The sequence below is a fragment of the Giraffa tippelskirchi genome, chromosome 7 (genome assembly GCF_054371585.1).
Source record: "Giraffa tippelskirchi isolate mGirTip1 chromosome 7, T2T-mGirTip1v1.2.pri, whole genome shotgun sequence".
NCBI classification, from domain to species: Eukaryota; Metazoa; Chordata; class Mammalia; order Artiodactyla; family Giraffidae; genus Giraffa; species Giraffa tippelskirchi.
Window position 1 is genome coordinate 113411055 of NC_137281.1, and position 15448 is coordinate 113426502.

Consider the following 15448-nt stretch of genomic DNA (forward strand, 5'->3'; position numbering starts at 1 on the left):
CAGGGTCACAAATTTGATCCGTGGTTCAGGAAGATCCTACATGCTGCAGAGCAACTTAAGCCCATGCACCACAACTACTGAGATGGCGCTCTGGAGCCTGTGACCAGTAACAAGAGAAGTCACTGCCATGAGAAGCCTGAGAACCACAACCAGAGTAGCCCCTGCTCGCTGTAACTGAAGAAGGCCCATGCGCAGCAACAAAGACTCAGGACAGCTAAAATATAAATAAATAAAGTATAGAATTTTTAAAAAATCAATAAATCTTCTAAAGAAAAGGGGGGTGAGAATGTAAACAAGGGGATTAACGAATAAGAAATGGCAATAAAGGTGTATAAATGGGAAAACATAAAGTGTATATGGGGATGAAGGGTTATTAATGAGTAGACAGACCATTATGGCTGAAGCAAAGTGTTGGCACAAGGGGACAGTAGAAAATATCTTTATCCTCTAGGATATCTATCTAGAGGATATTTTTTCTCTAGAGGATATTATCCTCTAGGAACTGGGTTCTACTGAACATTTTTGCTATATTATTGACATGATCAGAGCAATATTCTGCCACAGAAGTCTAGAGATAAGTTGATAAACTCCTGAATTAGGTGGCAGCTCTAAAAATGGAAGGACTGAAGAGATAACAAGAGGGATGAATCAGTAAGTTTTTTTTTGGCAAAGCCATAAATGGCACAATAAAAAGAATTTAAAGTCACACTGATAACTATAATAATAGAAAACACTATCATGCAAACAAATCTTGATTCTTTCCTCTAAAGTCCTTTAGATCTCAAATGTAAACATCCATCATCAGCAGTCATCCTAGTTCTATCTCTAGGGTTTATCTTCTTTTTCCTTAGAAAGAAAATAAATACATTTTAATGCAGTAATCTGTGCAAAGGGAGTTAAGACCTAAATAAATACAAAAAACTGATTTCCACTCTAAAGAATAATTACCTTTGTAATTTGATGGTTAAAGAATATTATGCTAAATTTTTTTTTTTATTTTGAAGCAGATCATAAGACATCTCTAAATCAAGCTCCTTTAGTTCAGAATAACAATAGCTATTTCTATATCATACCTTGTATTTGGTCATGGTGCTAAAATGATTATTCCGAAAGAACACACAAAGTTCTCCTTCCTGAACCGTTGAAGTTAGTTCACATAATCCATGGTATGTCAGTTGAGTGGCTGTGTTATTTAGAAACTGCTCAGCTACAAAGCCTAGGAACCAATGCATAATATTAAATGGAAGAATAATTTCAAAATTTAAAAGTTTTTCTATTTACACTGTGTTCCAAGTATGAAGAAAGGCCAATCAAAATAAGACTTTTCTATTATAACATGATGGTGCCAAACTGGAGATTCTTCTTTCTTATTCTGCTATGGAAGATGTGTCTGACATTTCCATGCTAAAGAAATAATTATCTGACATTCTTTTTATCAATAAATGCATTTACTTATCCACACCTACTTTTGCAAAGACTTTCAATAAAAGAAACAGACACAATAAAACTAAAACCCAATATAACAAATGAGAAGGCAAGGGTTAGCAATTTAAAAAGTGGGTAGGAGCAAAAGTTGTATGTTACCACTTCCCCAAAGGACAGGTGTTTAGAAATTAAAAGCAGCTTCAAGAAATTGAGTTGCTTAACATTTTGACAAAGATCTCAGATAATTCTCAATTCACAAACTGTTCAATTCTTGCCTTAAAACTAAAAGTAGGCATAAAACCTAACAGAAAACAGTGGGATAACTGATGCCATTTTTATCCTAGTCTCCTCCAACATATGCCACTCATTATATAGATATATTAAGATCAGAAATAGAAATCATCTCTTTTGTTTTCAAACATAATGAAATACAAAGAAGCTTTCTGGAGTTTAATTTAAAACATATGTATGTACAGTTGATTCTTATTATTCACATGGATTCATATCTGCAAATTTGTCTATCTAAAATTTATAACTGCAAAAATAAATACTTATTGCATTTCTAAGTATGTACAAAATAGCAAAAAAATTGAGTTACCCAATATGCACATTCCCCACTGAAGGCAAAATAAGCAACACTGTGCCTTCTTGTTTCAGCTTTCATATCATGAAGAAGTGTCATTTTCATGTTCTATTTAATGTCACACTTTTCACATTTTGTGAAATTTTTGTGCTTTTTTGGGGTGATTTTTAATGTGTAAAATGGTTCCTAAGTATAATGCTGAAGTTAGTGTTCCTAAGTACACAAAGGTTGTGATGTGCCTTATAAAGACAATACATATTTTTTACAGCTTCAGTCAGGCATGAGTTACAGGGCTGTTGGCTATGAGTTCAATGTCTATGAGTCAATAGAGGTGTCTCTAAACAGAAACATACACAAAAAACAAGGTCATCTCTTGACAAGCTGATGAAAATGTGACCAGAAGCTCACAGCTACCTAATCTTGTGTTTCCCTTGAGAGTAGTGGTTTGGTATTGTCTAATTCAGTGTCACAGCAACTTTATGGGACATAACTTTCAGTAACAATGAAAATCAATTGTATAAATATTTTAAAAGCCTGTATTTCTCTCTTTCCTTCTTTCTCTTCCTTTCTCCTTTTGCTCCCTTTCTTTAAAAAGGAATGGAGGGGAGGAGAATGCTCTAAAAAGTTTTTTAAGTGAGCAGGGAAGTGCAGATATAGGGAGTAAAGATGAATCTGTGTTAAGAAACTGACACCTCAACAAAAAATTGAAAAAAAAGTTGGTAGAAATTTGGTAGGCAGCTGTATAATACAGTTTTATTCCACTCCCTTATCATCCCTTACTTTTATTTATTTTTTTAGAATTGTGAGTTAGGTTTTATTTGGGGCAAAATGAGGACTGCAGCCCAAGAGACAGCACCTCAGATAGCTCTAAGAGACTGGTCCAAAGAGCTAGTGGAGGAAGGTAATAATATAAGATTTTGGTGAAGGAGGAGTTCAATGCAATCAAGCACTCATTTTACAAAAGATTTTCTGCTAGTCACAAGGAGCTGATGTCACCATGAAGGGATTTAGTGCTTTTCTAGATATGAGGAGATGCAAAGATTGGGATCATGAAATCATTCCTGAAAATATCTTACTATCTAAAGACCTGTTACATCAGTTTCCCTGGAGCACAGAGAAGCTCACTCTCCACACTGAATTCCCTTCAGGGAGTGTCAAAGGTCAGCAGCTGCAGCAGCACAGACAGATGGCAAATGCCCTTGTTGTTTTTCACTTGCTGGCAAATGCTCTCAGCAAGTGCCAATTTGTAGTTGACAGGCAAGTGTCAATTTATAGTTGACAAGGCCCATCCCTCACTTTCAGCGTCAAGCCATAGCACTTCCAGCTACAAACTGGTTGTTAAAAGTTACCAATATACCACGCTATTCCAAGGAACTGGCAGGGTAGGAGGGGAAGTGCAAAAAGTTATACAGAAAGCCACAGCCAAAGGAAACTTATAGCACACCTGCAACTTCTTGGTTTTATACATTTAGAAATAAGATTCCCCTTAATTATTATCATTACTTTGCTAAGTACTAAGTTACTGAGTGGAACGTATTAGTTCTATACTAAAGCACTTACTACTGTCTAATATTTAAAATGTAAGCATTATGTCTCTGTGAGAAGTACCATTGCTGTTATAATATCCATGTAATTAAACACTTCATTCAGAAAGATGTTTCTAAATGTCCCTCCCATACCACACTCACACAACACCCTCTCTATAAAACTGTTTCAAAAAGATACAAAAATTCAGTGGAGCTATAGCACAACATTACTTTCATATATGAAATTCCAAAATTTAACCCTAGAAAAGTCTTTCTCAGCTATTTGTTTCTAGCGATCAGGACATGGATTCAGAAAGAAGTGACTTGCTTAAGGACATAAAACTAGTTATGGCAAAGTGAAGATTGGAACTTAACTGGTATTAAGTTAAAAAATTTACTGCATTATAAATGCAAATTTATTGCATTATAAATGTAAACTGAACTTTATTTCTCCCTGAACCACAGAGCATAGCTTAATTCAGACTTAGATAAATGTTTCCTAATTCTTCTACCAACTTACAAACAGTGACATATTCAAAAGCCTAATCTAGTTTTAACTTTTCATAACTAAACAAATTATGGAGTTTCAAAGTATAATATCAGTGATTATTTATTAATTACAAATGGTAAAGGGCATCTTTCCAATAAAAAAATCTGGTAAGTATCACCTTAATTGAATTTGAACATCACCAATAGTGGGATAGTCAGACATGATGTGCCACTCAATCTGATGCACTAGGAAAGACACAATGTCACCTATGTAGTAACCCCACTGAAAATATTTAACACAAGTCTACTTAGGAGGAAACAATCAAATGAATCAAAATTGAGGACTATTTTATAAAACAATTGGGCTGGATTATAAAGAAAAGTAAATACCACAAAAGACCAAAAAGAAAAATAGACAGAGATCTATTCTAAATTACAGGAGACTAAGTTGGTATGATAATTAAATGATACCTGATTGAAGCCTATACTGAAAAATCTTGAAAGTTATAAGGGGCATTATTGCGATAATTGGGGAATTTTGAATATAAATAGTATGTTAGATACTGGTAGTATATCAATGCTAAATTTCCTGAGATTACTGTATTGTGATTACAGAGGAATATTCTTTGTTCTCAGAAGACAAATACTGGAGAGTTAATGGATAGTGTTATAATATTTGCAATTAATTATTACATGATTTAGGAAAAAAAATTGTGGGTGTGTGTGAATACAGAAAGAAAGTAAAACTTGAATACATTAGTAATTGGTGAATTTAGATGAAACATATATATGTATGTACATACACACATATTCATTGTGCTATTCCAACTTTATGGGTTGGAGCTTTTTCAAAATGAAAGAGAAAGAAAAACAAAAGGAAATCAATATTATTTAATCAAAAATAATATGAACTCAAACTATAACCTTCAGTGTTTATGGCACATAATAAAGGCTCAACAGGTATTTGAATAAGTGAATATAATGGAATAATTTCCTTAAGCTTTTTTTTTTTTTAAATCTAGAAACAGTTGTTAAAGAAGTTATTCCTGAGAGAGCACCTGGAATTAATGACAAGCTTTGTGGAGTCTGGCAGCTAGTAATGAGCTATTTTTTTCCTTGCTGATTTTTGCTGCCATGCTACAACCCATCATTATAACTTGAATCAAAAAAATATTAACATCCAAAAGAGGCAGCAAATAATAAATATTCAATGTACATAGTAAGTTCTGTACTTTTATTTATGGGATACTGCCATCACAAAAAAATAAATATTTTCCAAAAGAAGTTGAAAGAATGTCTAATTCTATTTCACTGATAGCTAAATAATATTTCTTTTTCATCAAAAAAGAATGATAGTAAAAGTATTTCTTGTATTCTGCCCCTTATGGAAATGAAACATTTGAATTTTAGAAAAATAAGCAGCTACCATCTAAGGCCAAAGTTCAATAATTTTTAATAAAGGATTAGAAATAATTAAACATTTTGGGATATTTTATGACTTAGAAGGAAAGTTACAGTTGTAAGGCTAAATAGAAAAAGAAAGCAGACTTCTTCAGCTGAATAATACACCCAAGAAAATATGATGAAGAAAATGGAAAAAAGCTAACTGCTACATTATATAAGTAAAAAGGTCCATCGTGGTCTTTCATTTCATTACTGATGTCACAGTGCCTTTATATATGCAGCCATTGGGATTGAACACTTATTTCAGACAGACTATATATTTGCAGTTTCTTATAAACAAAAAACTAGTTGAGCTTTTTAATTGTATTGAATTCCATATATAACTTTTCTTTGAAATGGAAATCTGATAAGCAGAATTTCACCATTACAAAATTTATATATCAAGGAATTAATCAGCTTGGTATATATTACCTGGAAATTCTGTACCGCTAAAGAGGAAGATTCCTTCTTGCTTTTACCAAGATGTTCTTCTCAAGTTATTAATATTACACAAATTAGCTACCTTTTTCATTATCCCAGAAATCAATGCTAGAGAAATGATAATATTAAATAGTTGTAAAACCACCTTCAGAAAAAGAAGTGATGAAGGGACTGTTTTTTGGTTGTTGTTCATTCTCTAGTGTAATAAGTCCTACCCATGTTACAATGCAGCCTCACTTGGTGAAAACGCTGTTAATAGCGTTTCCTATGGTTTCTTACCTCATAAATATATTCATCCAAATATCACTTATTGGCTATCATTTTATCTGTTAACACTTTCTAGATCCAATTGTTCTCTCAATTACTGTTGAATAGCATACTGAAAGTTACGGAGAAAGTAGGAATTCACAGAGAGGTAATTTCTTTGTAGCCTGCTTTCTAAGAATATTTACAGAGCATGAATAAAGAATGGAATGTTCTAGTCAGTGGAATTTTGTTAACTAAGGGAAGACATTTTTTGTGACAGCTTTTCTTGCTCCTCTCTCTCCTAAAATTTAAACTTTGCTGCCTTAGGCTGTAGTGAAAGAGGTGTCACACAAATCAATCATCAGTATCCCCGAATATTTATGCCTGGATAATTGAGCAATAATTAGTTGGGTTCTTATTAACCAATATAGTTTGAGATTCACTTACATATCTTCTTTCATATGTTCTTAGGTATTCTCACAGTCACTTAGCTTTAATTTTTAACATGTAGTGATTATAATAGATTTTTATTATACTTCATGTGAAAGAACTGTGTCTGAGACAGAAAGATGAAGCTTATCACCTACTTTTCACTATTTCTTTTTCTTCTGTTAATCCTTTAACCCGAGGAGAATAGGAGACTTAGTATTTGTGTATATTTATGAAAAAGTGAAGTGGGTGTTGGGGAAATTATACCAAATGCTATGGTTCCAGACAGCATTTTGGTTTCAAATCTGCTCTTCCCTTCACTGACTGGAACACAGTTTAAAAAAAAGAAAAAAGAAAGAAACCACTTCTATATTGATGAATTTAGCAATGCTTACTTTTAGCTAAGGATTAGGAAAACTGATGATCAAGAGTGTACTCTGATCAAGAACAGAACTTTAACATACTATATTGTACTGAAATATAAGGCAGAGCTCTACTAAAATGAACATGAGTACCATAACACACATCTCATTCAGTCAAGCGTTCAGGATGAATTATAAAGTTCCCTCAGTACTCCCAAATAATAACCCTTTTTTAAAAGAGCAGTTATCAGTAACCCCTGGTAATTGGCCATATCAAAAATAGCAAGTGACTCCAAAGACTTTTATTAGAATCCAGGACTGATTTTACAAGACAAGTAAAAAGGGTTCTAGGAAAAACCTTTCACTGGCACCTTTATGAATAATTACTTCTTTTTTAAAAATAATTACTTCTTTTAATTCCCACAGGTAGCATCACTTTTATTTTTAGAAGTTGTATTTAAGACATTTAAAAGATATTAAATTATAAGACAAGTTATTCTGCCAAGAATAAGTCAGGTATTAGCAGCACTCACCCACCTTCACTAACCAGCTCACTATTTTCTGACTGCTTACAAGAGATGATCTTCTCCACTAGCTGGTTGTAGCTGCAGTTACCAACAGCTTTTACGATGTCATCAATCTAGAAAACAAATGACTGTCTCACTAATCATGATAAAGTTATTATAAAAACAGTAACAAAAAACCCCACATCACTCTTGAGGGTTTTATTCTAATACAATACTAAATTTAAAATTACTAATGAAAAAAATCATCACTAAAATCAACACCTAACAGTTTTCAAATTTGTTTATAGCTCACTATAGTGTAGCATGAAAAATACTGCTTAGCTATATTTCATTTATGCAAAAAATTATAAAATGGAATTATTATATACAACTTTATTTCTAAAGATTGTAAAGGTGTATTTAAGTGATTAAAATTAAAAAAGTAGTCGATTTCAGGAAGAAAATTAAGAAAATTCCATTTTTTTTAATTGAAAAATAAATGTTTTGTATTTAAAGCAAGGCAAATCTAAAAGATGTTAATTAATGGGTTAACAAGGTTTTCCCATTTTATTACTTAGTTCCTAGCAAAGTATACTGGAGTTACAAGTAAACATAACTAATATTACTTCGCTAAAGGCAAGTTAATATATATTCTTAAGGGAAAATATTTGCCTCATGATTCTTATTTTGTCTGTGGAAGTACAGCAGAAAAATAAATTCAAAGTTTTAAAGTATAGGACAATAAAATTGGGCATCTCTACTCTCCTTCCATTATACTTTGCTTTGACTATTGAAGAAAAATAGATTTCTGCTGTCTAAACAACTTACTTTGATTGCACGCCCATTCCTAAAATATATTTGTAAGTTATTTACATGTACTTAATTAACATATTAACATAAATTTATACAATGAAATAACAAGTAAGAGGGGCAATATTTTCTTTCCATATCCAAATGATCTCGAATACCACAAGAACCAACAGATTTGCACAAGTAACAGTAAGAACAGTGGTTTTTAAACAGTGTTTTAAAAAGTTAAAAGATTTCGAGACTCAAGTTGTTTCTCAAGTATCTAAGTTTTCATTCCACTGCTATATAGCAAAGTTTGAGAACAACTTCTTCAGGCTATAATTTATTTCCTGTTTCTACAAAATTCAAGGATGGTAAAAGCCTCTTAATCATGAAAGTGTACTAATGGTTGGCTGAAGATAAGTTAATTGAATAAATTAAAGCAGAGAACTGTGGAAAATGTTATATACATATTTCAAACATTTCATGTTAACTTAAAACACAACTGTATTCACTTGTCAACCTTCTGACACAGAGCCAAAATAAGGCTATTTCTTTGAAAGTGGATCTTTTGGCTATGATTCTATATAAACGGCACAAGAATATGCCTTCCAGTTTTAATTTATTTTAAATGAAAACTTAGGCCCTTAAGAAGCAGTTTGAGAGTAAAATCTCTTTAGATTTTCATTATTTTTTGGAACATCTTTACTGATTACAGCAACTATCTTTAGTATTCAACTTCATTAAGTCTTTCCAAAGTACTGAATTTTCAATCCTAAGAAATCCACAAATATACACCTAGAATAATAAGTACATGATCAATATATAAAAGCAGTTGTACTTCTATAGACTAGTGATGAACAATACAAAGACTTCAAGTTTTCAAAGGCAGAATCTCTACGTTAGTATTTCATCAATTAACTCATTTGGATATCTTTTATGTACTACTATGTACCAGGTCCTATTGGAGAAACTGAAGACTAAGCAGTGAATAAAATAGATAGTTTAGCAAATATATAATATACTAAGTAGTTGTATGTACTGGTAAGAAGCTGTTCTTTGTTTTCTTTTTTTTTTTTTATTTGCTGATTCTTTCCCCCTTCATTTTTCTTTCAAGGCTCTTGAGAATGTGAGAGTCCTCTTTGTTTTCTTTTTTCTTTTCTTTTTTTTTTTTTTTAATAAATTTATTTATTTTAGTTGGGGGCTAATTACTTTACAATATTGTAATAGTTTTTGCCATACATTGACATGAATCAGCCATGGGTTTACATGTGTTCCCCTTCCTGGACCCCCCACCCACCTCCCTCCCCATCCCATCCCTCTGGGTCATCCCATTGCCCCGGCCCTGAGCCCTTGTCTCATGCTGTTCTTTGTTTTCATTGTACTATAGCATTCCATAGTATGAATATAACAGTTACTCATTCATCTGTTGATGGATATTCAAGTTGTTTTCAGTTTGGGGTGATGACAAATAACAGTGCTATGAACATTCTTTGTACATTTATCCTGTTTCATAAATCTAGATTTTCTCCAGCAAATTTGCCTTGTCAAATTCCTGAGTCTTATCCTCAACTTCACTAGATAACTCCAAACTGCTTTCCAAAGGAGGTAGTCAGTTTATGTTATCATTAGCATGGAATGAAAATTCTCTATATTGCATATCTTCTCCAACATTTAGTGTTGTCAGACTTCTAAATGTTAGCCATTCTGATGTGTGTATTTTTATTTTAATTTGCATTTCCTTGATTGGTTCATATGTTCACTGGTCATTTGGGTATCCATTTTTTGAAGTGTTTCTTCAAGCCTGTTTTGAAGAATTTTAGCTTTGCTAGTCTTCTTTATATTTATTTTCTATTTTAATACTTTTGCTCTTAAGATAGATACATTAATTTTCATTAATTTTCAGTCTTTTACTATTTCTTAATATATGACTTTCAGGGCTTTAAAAACCCCTTTAAAAACTGTTTTAGCTAAATCTCACAAATTTTGATAAAGATTTAGTTGCTGTGTCGTTTAAAATACACTTTGTTTCATTATGAGTTTTTGACTCAGTCTCTACTGATTTTTTCTACTGATTTCTACATTAATTACATTGTGGTCAGAGACTATTTTACACTTCATTTTAAATCCTTATAAATTTGTTGAAACTTGGCTTTATAACAGCATTAGGTCAAGTTTTATAAATTTCATTAGTGCATAAAAAGAATGGATAGTCAGGTTCATAGAAAACAAGGAAAAGCTGCGAAAGCAGCATAGCCAAGGGGAGACTATGAAGATACAATGATTAAAATGCAATATGATACCCTGCATTGGATTCTGGAACTTAAAAAAAAATTAGTGAAAAAATTAGTGAAATGTGAGAACTGTAATATAGTTAATAGTAATGTACCAACATTAAATCTTTTTTTTTCAATGGTATGGATCTCATTTATTTAAAACAGTATTTCTCACCTTTCTCAAATTGAAGATTGCAAAAAATAAAAGCAGTGTTTTATTGAGCTTCGTTCACCTGGGAGCTGAGCTGCCCGTATTCTCACTCCCGATCCCTGTGACCCTCCTCGCAGCGCCCAGTCCTCACTTTACAAAACAGTCCTGAAGCTTAATCAAATAAAGCTAATGTACACGATATTTACATTAGAAAAAGATAGCTGGGTGTGGGAAAGCCAGGTGTGGTTCCCTTTAAGTGAAGTTGGCTCCACAGTTGGGGCATCTTCGCTTCTTCAAGGCGAAACACCAGATGAACCCAAAGGGGAACAAGACGAAGGCCAAGAAGATGCCCAGGAAGGTGAACGAGTCCTCCAGGACCCCGACCCTGCAGACTGGGCAGCCTCCGACCACAACGATGGAATTGGCAGGGTACTGGGTGACATTCCGACTGTGGATGTTGTAGACCCTGGGGTGGTGGGTGGGTATCCCTGTGACGAGGTAGGGGTAGGGCGGCGGCGGGGCGGCGGGGCGGCGGCCATGGCGCCGTAGCGGGGCGCACGGGAACTCGCCCTGGCCGGCCTCCAGGTTGTAGGCGGACGGCCGCTCCTGCAGCAGGGGCTTGTGGTCCATGGCGGGCAGCGGCGCCCCCCGCGCCCGGCTCGGCTCCCGCTCCTGCTCGGACTCGCCCCAGGCTGTGGCTCGCGCGGACGCCTTGACGCCCGGAGGCGGGACCCGCGGCTGTATTATGGTCACGTAAGAGTAGGGGAAATTGGGTGAAGAACGTATGGGAATTCTGAATACTATCTTTGCAACTTTCCTGTAAATCTAGAATCAGTCAAAAATAAAAAGTTCATTAATTTTTTAAAAAGAATATATGTTTATTAGGTTATCTTTTCTGCTTCCATCAGTTACAGTGAAAAGTATTTTAAAAGCTTCCAGTATGACAAATTTATTTCTTCTTATTAAATTCTGCTTTATGTACTTGGGAGTTTATGTTATTAGATGCATACAAATTTTGTTTTCCATTGTTAAAAACTGACCTTTACTCTCTGTGGCAATTCCCATGAATCCAAGGAATAAACAGTCAATCAGGGTATTTATTTTCCAGGTGTCTCCAGACACATACACATTTGAAATGATAATATCTTCTTAGCAAATTAAACATTCTGTCATTAGTAATGCTTTTTGACTCAAAAGTCTATTCTTTCTGATATTATTATTGGTACATCAGTTTTCTTTTGATTAACAATATATGGCATCTCTTTTATCTCTTTTTTATTTGCAGTCATTTTGTTTAACTTCTGACTATTTTATATATGTCTCTTGTAAAAGCAAATATATATATTTTAATCTGACCTCAGAATCATTGACTTTTAACTAGAGCATTCAGTCCTATTGATATTACTATAATTATTCATATATTTGAGTATATTAAATCTACCTTTCTCTCTTTCCCATCAGCTCTACATTTCTTTACCTCTCCTTTCTTCTTTTTGGATTAATCTTCCCCCTTTTACTAATCCAGAAGTTACCTACTATGTTTTCTATTCTTTTCATGGTTACTCTAAAGGAGCGTTATCCATCAGCACATGCTGTAATAATGGAAATATCCCAAATCTTTGCTGCCCAGTAAGATATCCACTAGTCACAGGTGGTTACTGAGCAATTTAAAGTGTGCCTAGTGAAACTTAGGAAGTAAATATTTAATTAAATTTAACTAGCCATATTTGGCTACCATATTGCACAGAGAAGTTATAAGAACTACAATATCTACCCTTATCATATTAAACTTAGAACTTAATATTCTCTTCTTGATCAATTAATTCTACACCCTTAGAAAACTTTACCCTTCTCCCAGCTTATGTTATTATTTTTGCATATGCTAATGTTTTTAAACTGTAAAAGATGATGTTATTATTTAATATAGTCAACAATGATTTAAATTTATCATGTTATTTTCTCTCCACTCACTCTTCCATCTGGGATCACTTTCTTTCTTTTCAAAATCCTTGTTCAGAATTTCCATAAATAATAGTCTACTGGCAGGAAACTATCTTAATTCAATTAATCTAAAGATGACTTTAGGGACTTCCGTGGTGGTCCAATGGCTAAGACTGTACTCTCAACACAGGCAGCCCAGGTTAGATCCCTAGTCAGGAAACTAGATCCCCTATGCTGCAATTAAGAGTTCGCATGCTGCAACTAAAGATCCCGCATCTAAGACTTGGCACAGACAAATAAACAAATAAATATTTTTTAAAAAGATGAAGCCCATCTTAAAAATGATTTTATTTCTCTCCATTCTTGAGAGATAATTTTTCTGGGAACAGGAAATAGGCTAGCATTTGTCTTCTTTCAGCACACTGAATGTATGATTTTTAATGTCATCTGGCTTCCAATGTTGCACTTAAAGAATTAATTATCAATAATGGAGAAATACCTTCTCAGTGGCTGAATTAGTGTCCATCTACCATCCAGAAAATGACATTTATTTGCAAGATAATTATTTGCAGTACACATATTCAAAGAATACAAAGAATCAGCCAGTGCCAAGAGATATTTCATAGAAACCTATGGATTTTAAGCTTTTGCCTTGTTCTTTTTTCTTTCTCAGCATTAGAATCCTTCAGTCATGAAACAAGTAAGTAAAAATAGATAAAAAGCACAGCTCTCAGGCCCACCAGTTTGAAAACCACTGTGCAGACCAGAAAAATCTGATGAACAATTTGTATCCTACATTAGAGTACACTTTTCTTTAAGCATATGAATTCAACTGTTTGCCAGACAATATGCAGCTACACGTACAGTCAGAGGGATGATCTAAATCCACTTTTTAAGAACTCAGGATTAAGTTCCTTAGGCCATAAGTTCATTCTCCTCAAGAATCTAGGCTACCTGGCACTGCCATTTGCCAGGACCCAACATGATTTACCTTGGAGGAATCAGATGCTGGACATGTTTAGACTTTTCAGTGATGTTCTCAAGAGTCAGAGTGCCAAAATAAATAAACAGATGTCTGCTTCCAGCAAGCCTTTCACTGCTCAGAAATACCAGTTACCTTTACCAAAGGACAGGGATGAAGAAACACTACCAAATCTTTGCTATATGATCTCTCTGTCTCTGTAGGTAATGCATGCGTGAGTGTATCATTTCATCAGTTAATATTTACTGAGAATCTACTATGTGCTGGCACTGTTCTTAACAATAAGAGCCTAGCCTTCACAAAACATACACTCTACTGGGAGATGACAGTTGATCAAGTAAATAAACAATTCTAGATAATGACTTGGGAAAAGGAGGGTGACTAATTTCAACAAGGGAAGGCCTCTCTAACAAGATGATATTTGATCTGAGACCTGAATAATGAGGAGACTAGAAATGGAAAGATCTGGGAGAACAATGTGTTAGGGCAGTAAAACAGTGTTCCACAGTGGGCAATCAGCTAGTACAAAAACCTGAGCTAGAAATGAGCTCTGTATATCTCAAAAATAGGAAGGCAGCTGGTGTTGTTGGAGGATAGTAAAAAGGTGGGAGAATTATATAAGAGGTGAAGTTGGACATGAGGCGGAGTTTAGATTATGCAGTGTATCATAAAAATTCTAATAAAGATTTTGTATCTTATTATAAAGAATGAAATAATGCCATTTGCAGCAACATGGATGAACCCAGAGATTGCCATATTAAGTGAAGTAAGTCAGAGAGAGACAGATATATGATATCACTTATATGTGGAATCTAAAAAAAATGGTGCAAATTGACTTATTTACAAAACAGAAACAGAGTCACAGATGTAGAAAACAAACTTATGATTACCAGGGCTGAAAGGGGAAGGAGGGATAAATTGGGAGATTGAGAGATTGACATATGAACACTACTTTGTATAAATAAATTAGTAATAAGGGCCTGCTGTATAGTATAAAGAACTCTACTCAGTACTCTATAATGGCCTATATGGAAAAAGAATCTAACAAGAAGTGGATATATGTATAACTGACTACACTTCCCTGTAAACCTAAAACTAACACAAGATTGTAAATCAACTATACTCTAATAAAAATTGAAAAAAAAAAAGATTTTGTATCTTATTCTAGTTACACTGCAGGCTTCTGAAGAAAGGAGTAGGGCGCAGGGATAAAGGGGAGGGTTTATTTCACAAAGATCATTCTGAGTGCCAAGACAATTCACTGCAGGGAAGAAGAATCTTTTCAACAAAGGAGACTGAGACAACTGAATATCCACATGCAAAAGAATAATGTTGGATTCCTTCCCCAAACCACATACACAAATCAACTCAAAATGGATCAAACTCCTAAATGTAAGCACTAAAAGTATATACTTTATACTTACATACTTTATATATTATAAACATACAAAACACTCTTAGAACCCAATAACAGAAAGACAAATAGCCCAATTAAAAATGGTCAAGAGATTTGCAGATATTTCTCTAAAGATATACAAATGGCTAATAAGCACATGGAAAGATAATCAACAGCATTAGTCATTAGAGATATGCAAACAAATCCACAATGAGAAACAACTTTACACCTACTAGGATGGCTACAATCAAAAAGATAGACAATAACAGGTGTTGGTGAGGATGTGCAATCAGCTCTGTAGTCGGCCTCTAACTCCATGAAATTATAGTCAGAAGTCTTGAGCAGATTTAGCAGTCTAGAGGACTGTGCTCTTAACCTCACAAGTGGCTAATTCCATGTAAAAGCACAAAAATATAAGTATCAGAAAATGTAAACCTAGATTCCTTTCCAAATGAATAAATTT

At 33.9% G+C, this 15448-nt stretch overlaps 1 protein-coding gene and 1 pseudogene across 5 annotated transcripts in view; both read right to left on the reverse strand.

The window, feature by feature from the left end:
* The window catches only part of MINDY2 (MINDY lysine 48 deubiquitinase 2), a 71581-nt gene that overhangs the window by 22026 nt on the left and 34107 nt on the right, over positions 1-15448 (reverse strand). For all 4 annotated transcript variants that reach the window (XR_014059445.1, XM_081510070.1, XM_081510071.1 and 1 more), the window contains exons 5-6: positions 7482-7584; positions 1074-1216 (exon numbers count right to left, since the gene is read on the reverse strand). Coding sequence is in view for 3 of the 4 variants with exons in the window: in XM_081510070.1 (XP_081366196.1) it covers positions 1074-1216; positions 7482-7584 (246 nt within the window). In the remaining variant the exon portion in view is untranslated. The remainder of the gene's footprint in view (positions 1-1073; positions 1217-7481; positions 7585-15448) is intronic.
* Positions 10103-14733, reverse strand: LOC145513498 (membrane protein BRI3 pseudogene; annotated as a pseudogene). Its single transcript, XR_014059446.1, has one exon. The product of XR_014059446.1 is annotated as a membrane protein BRI3 pseudogene (transcript).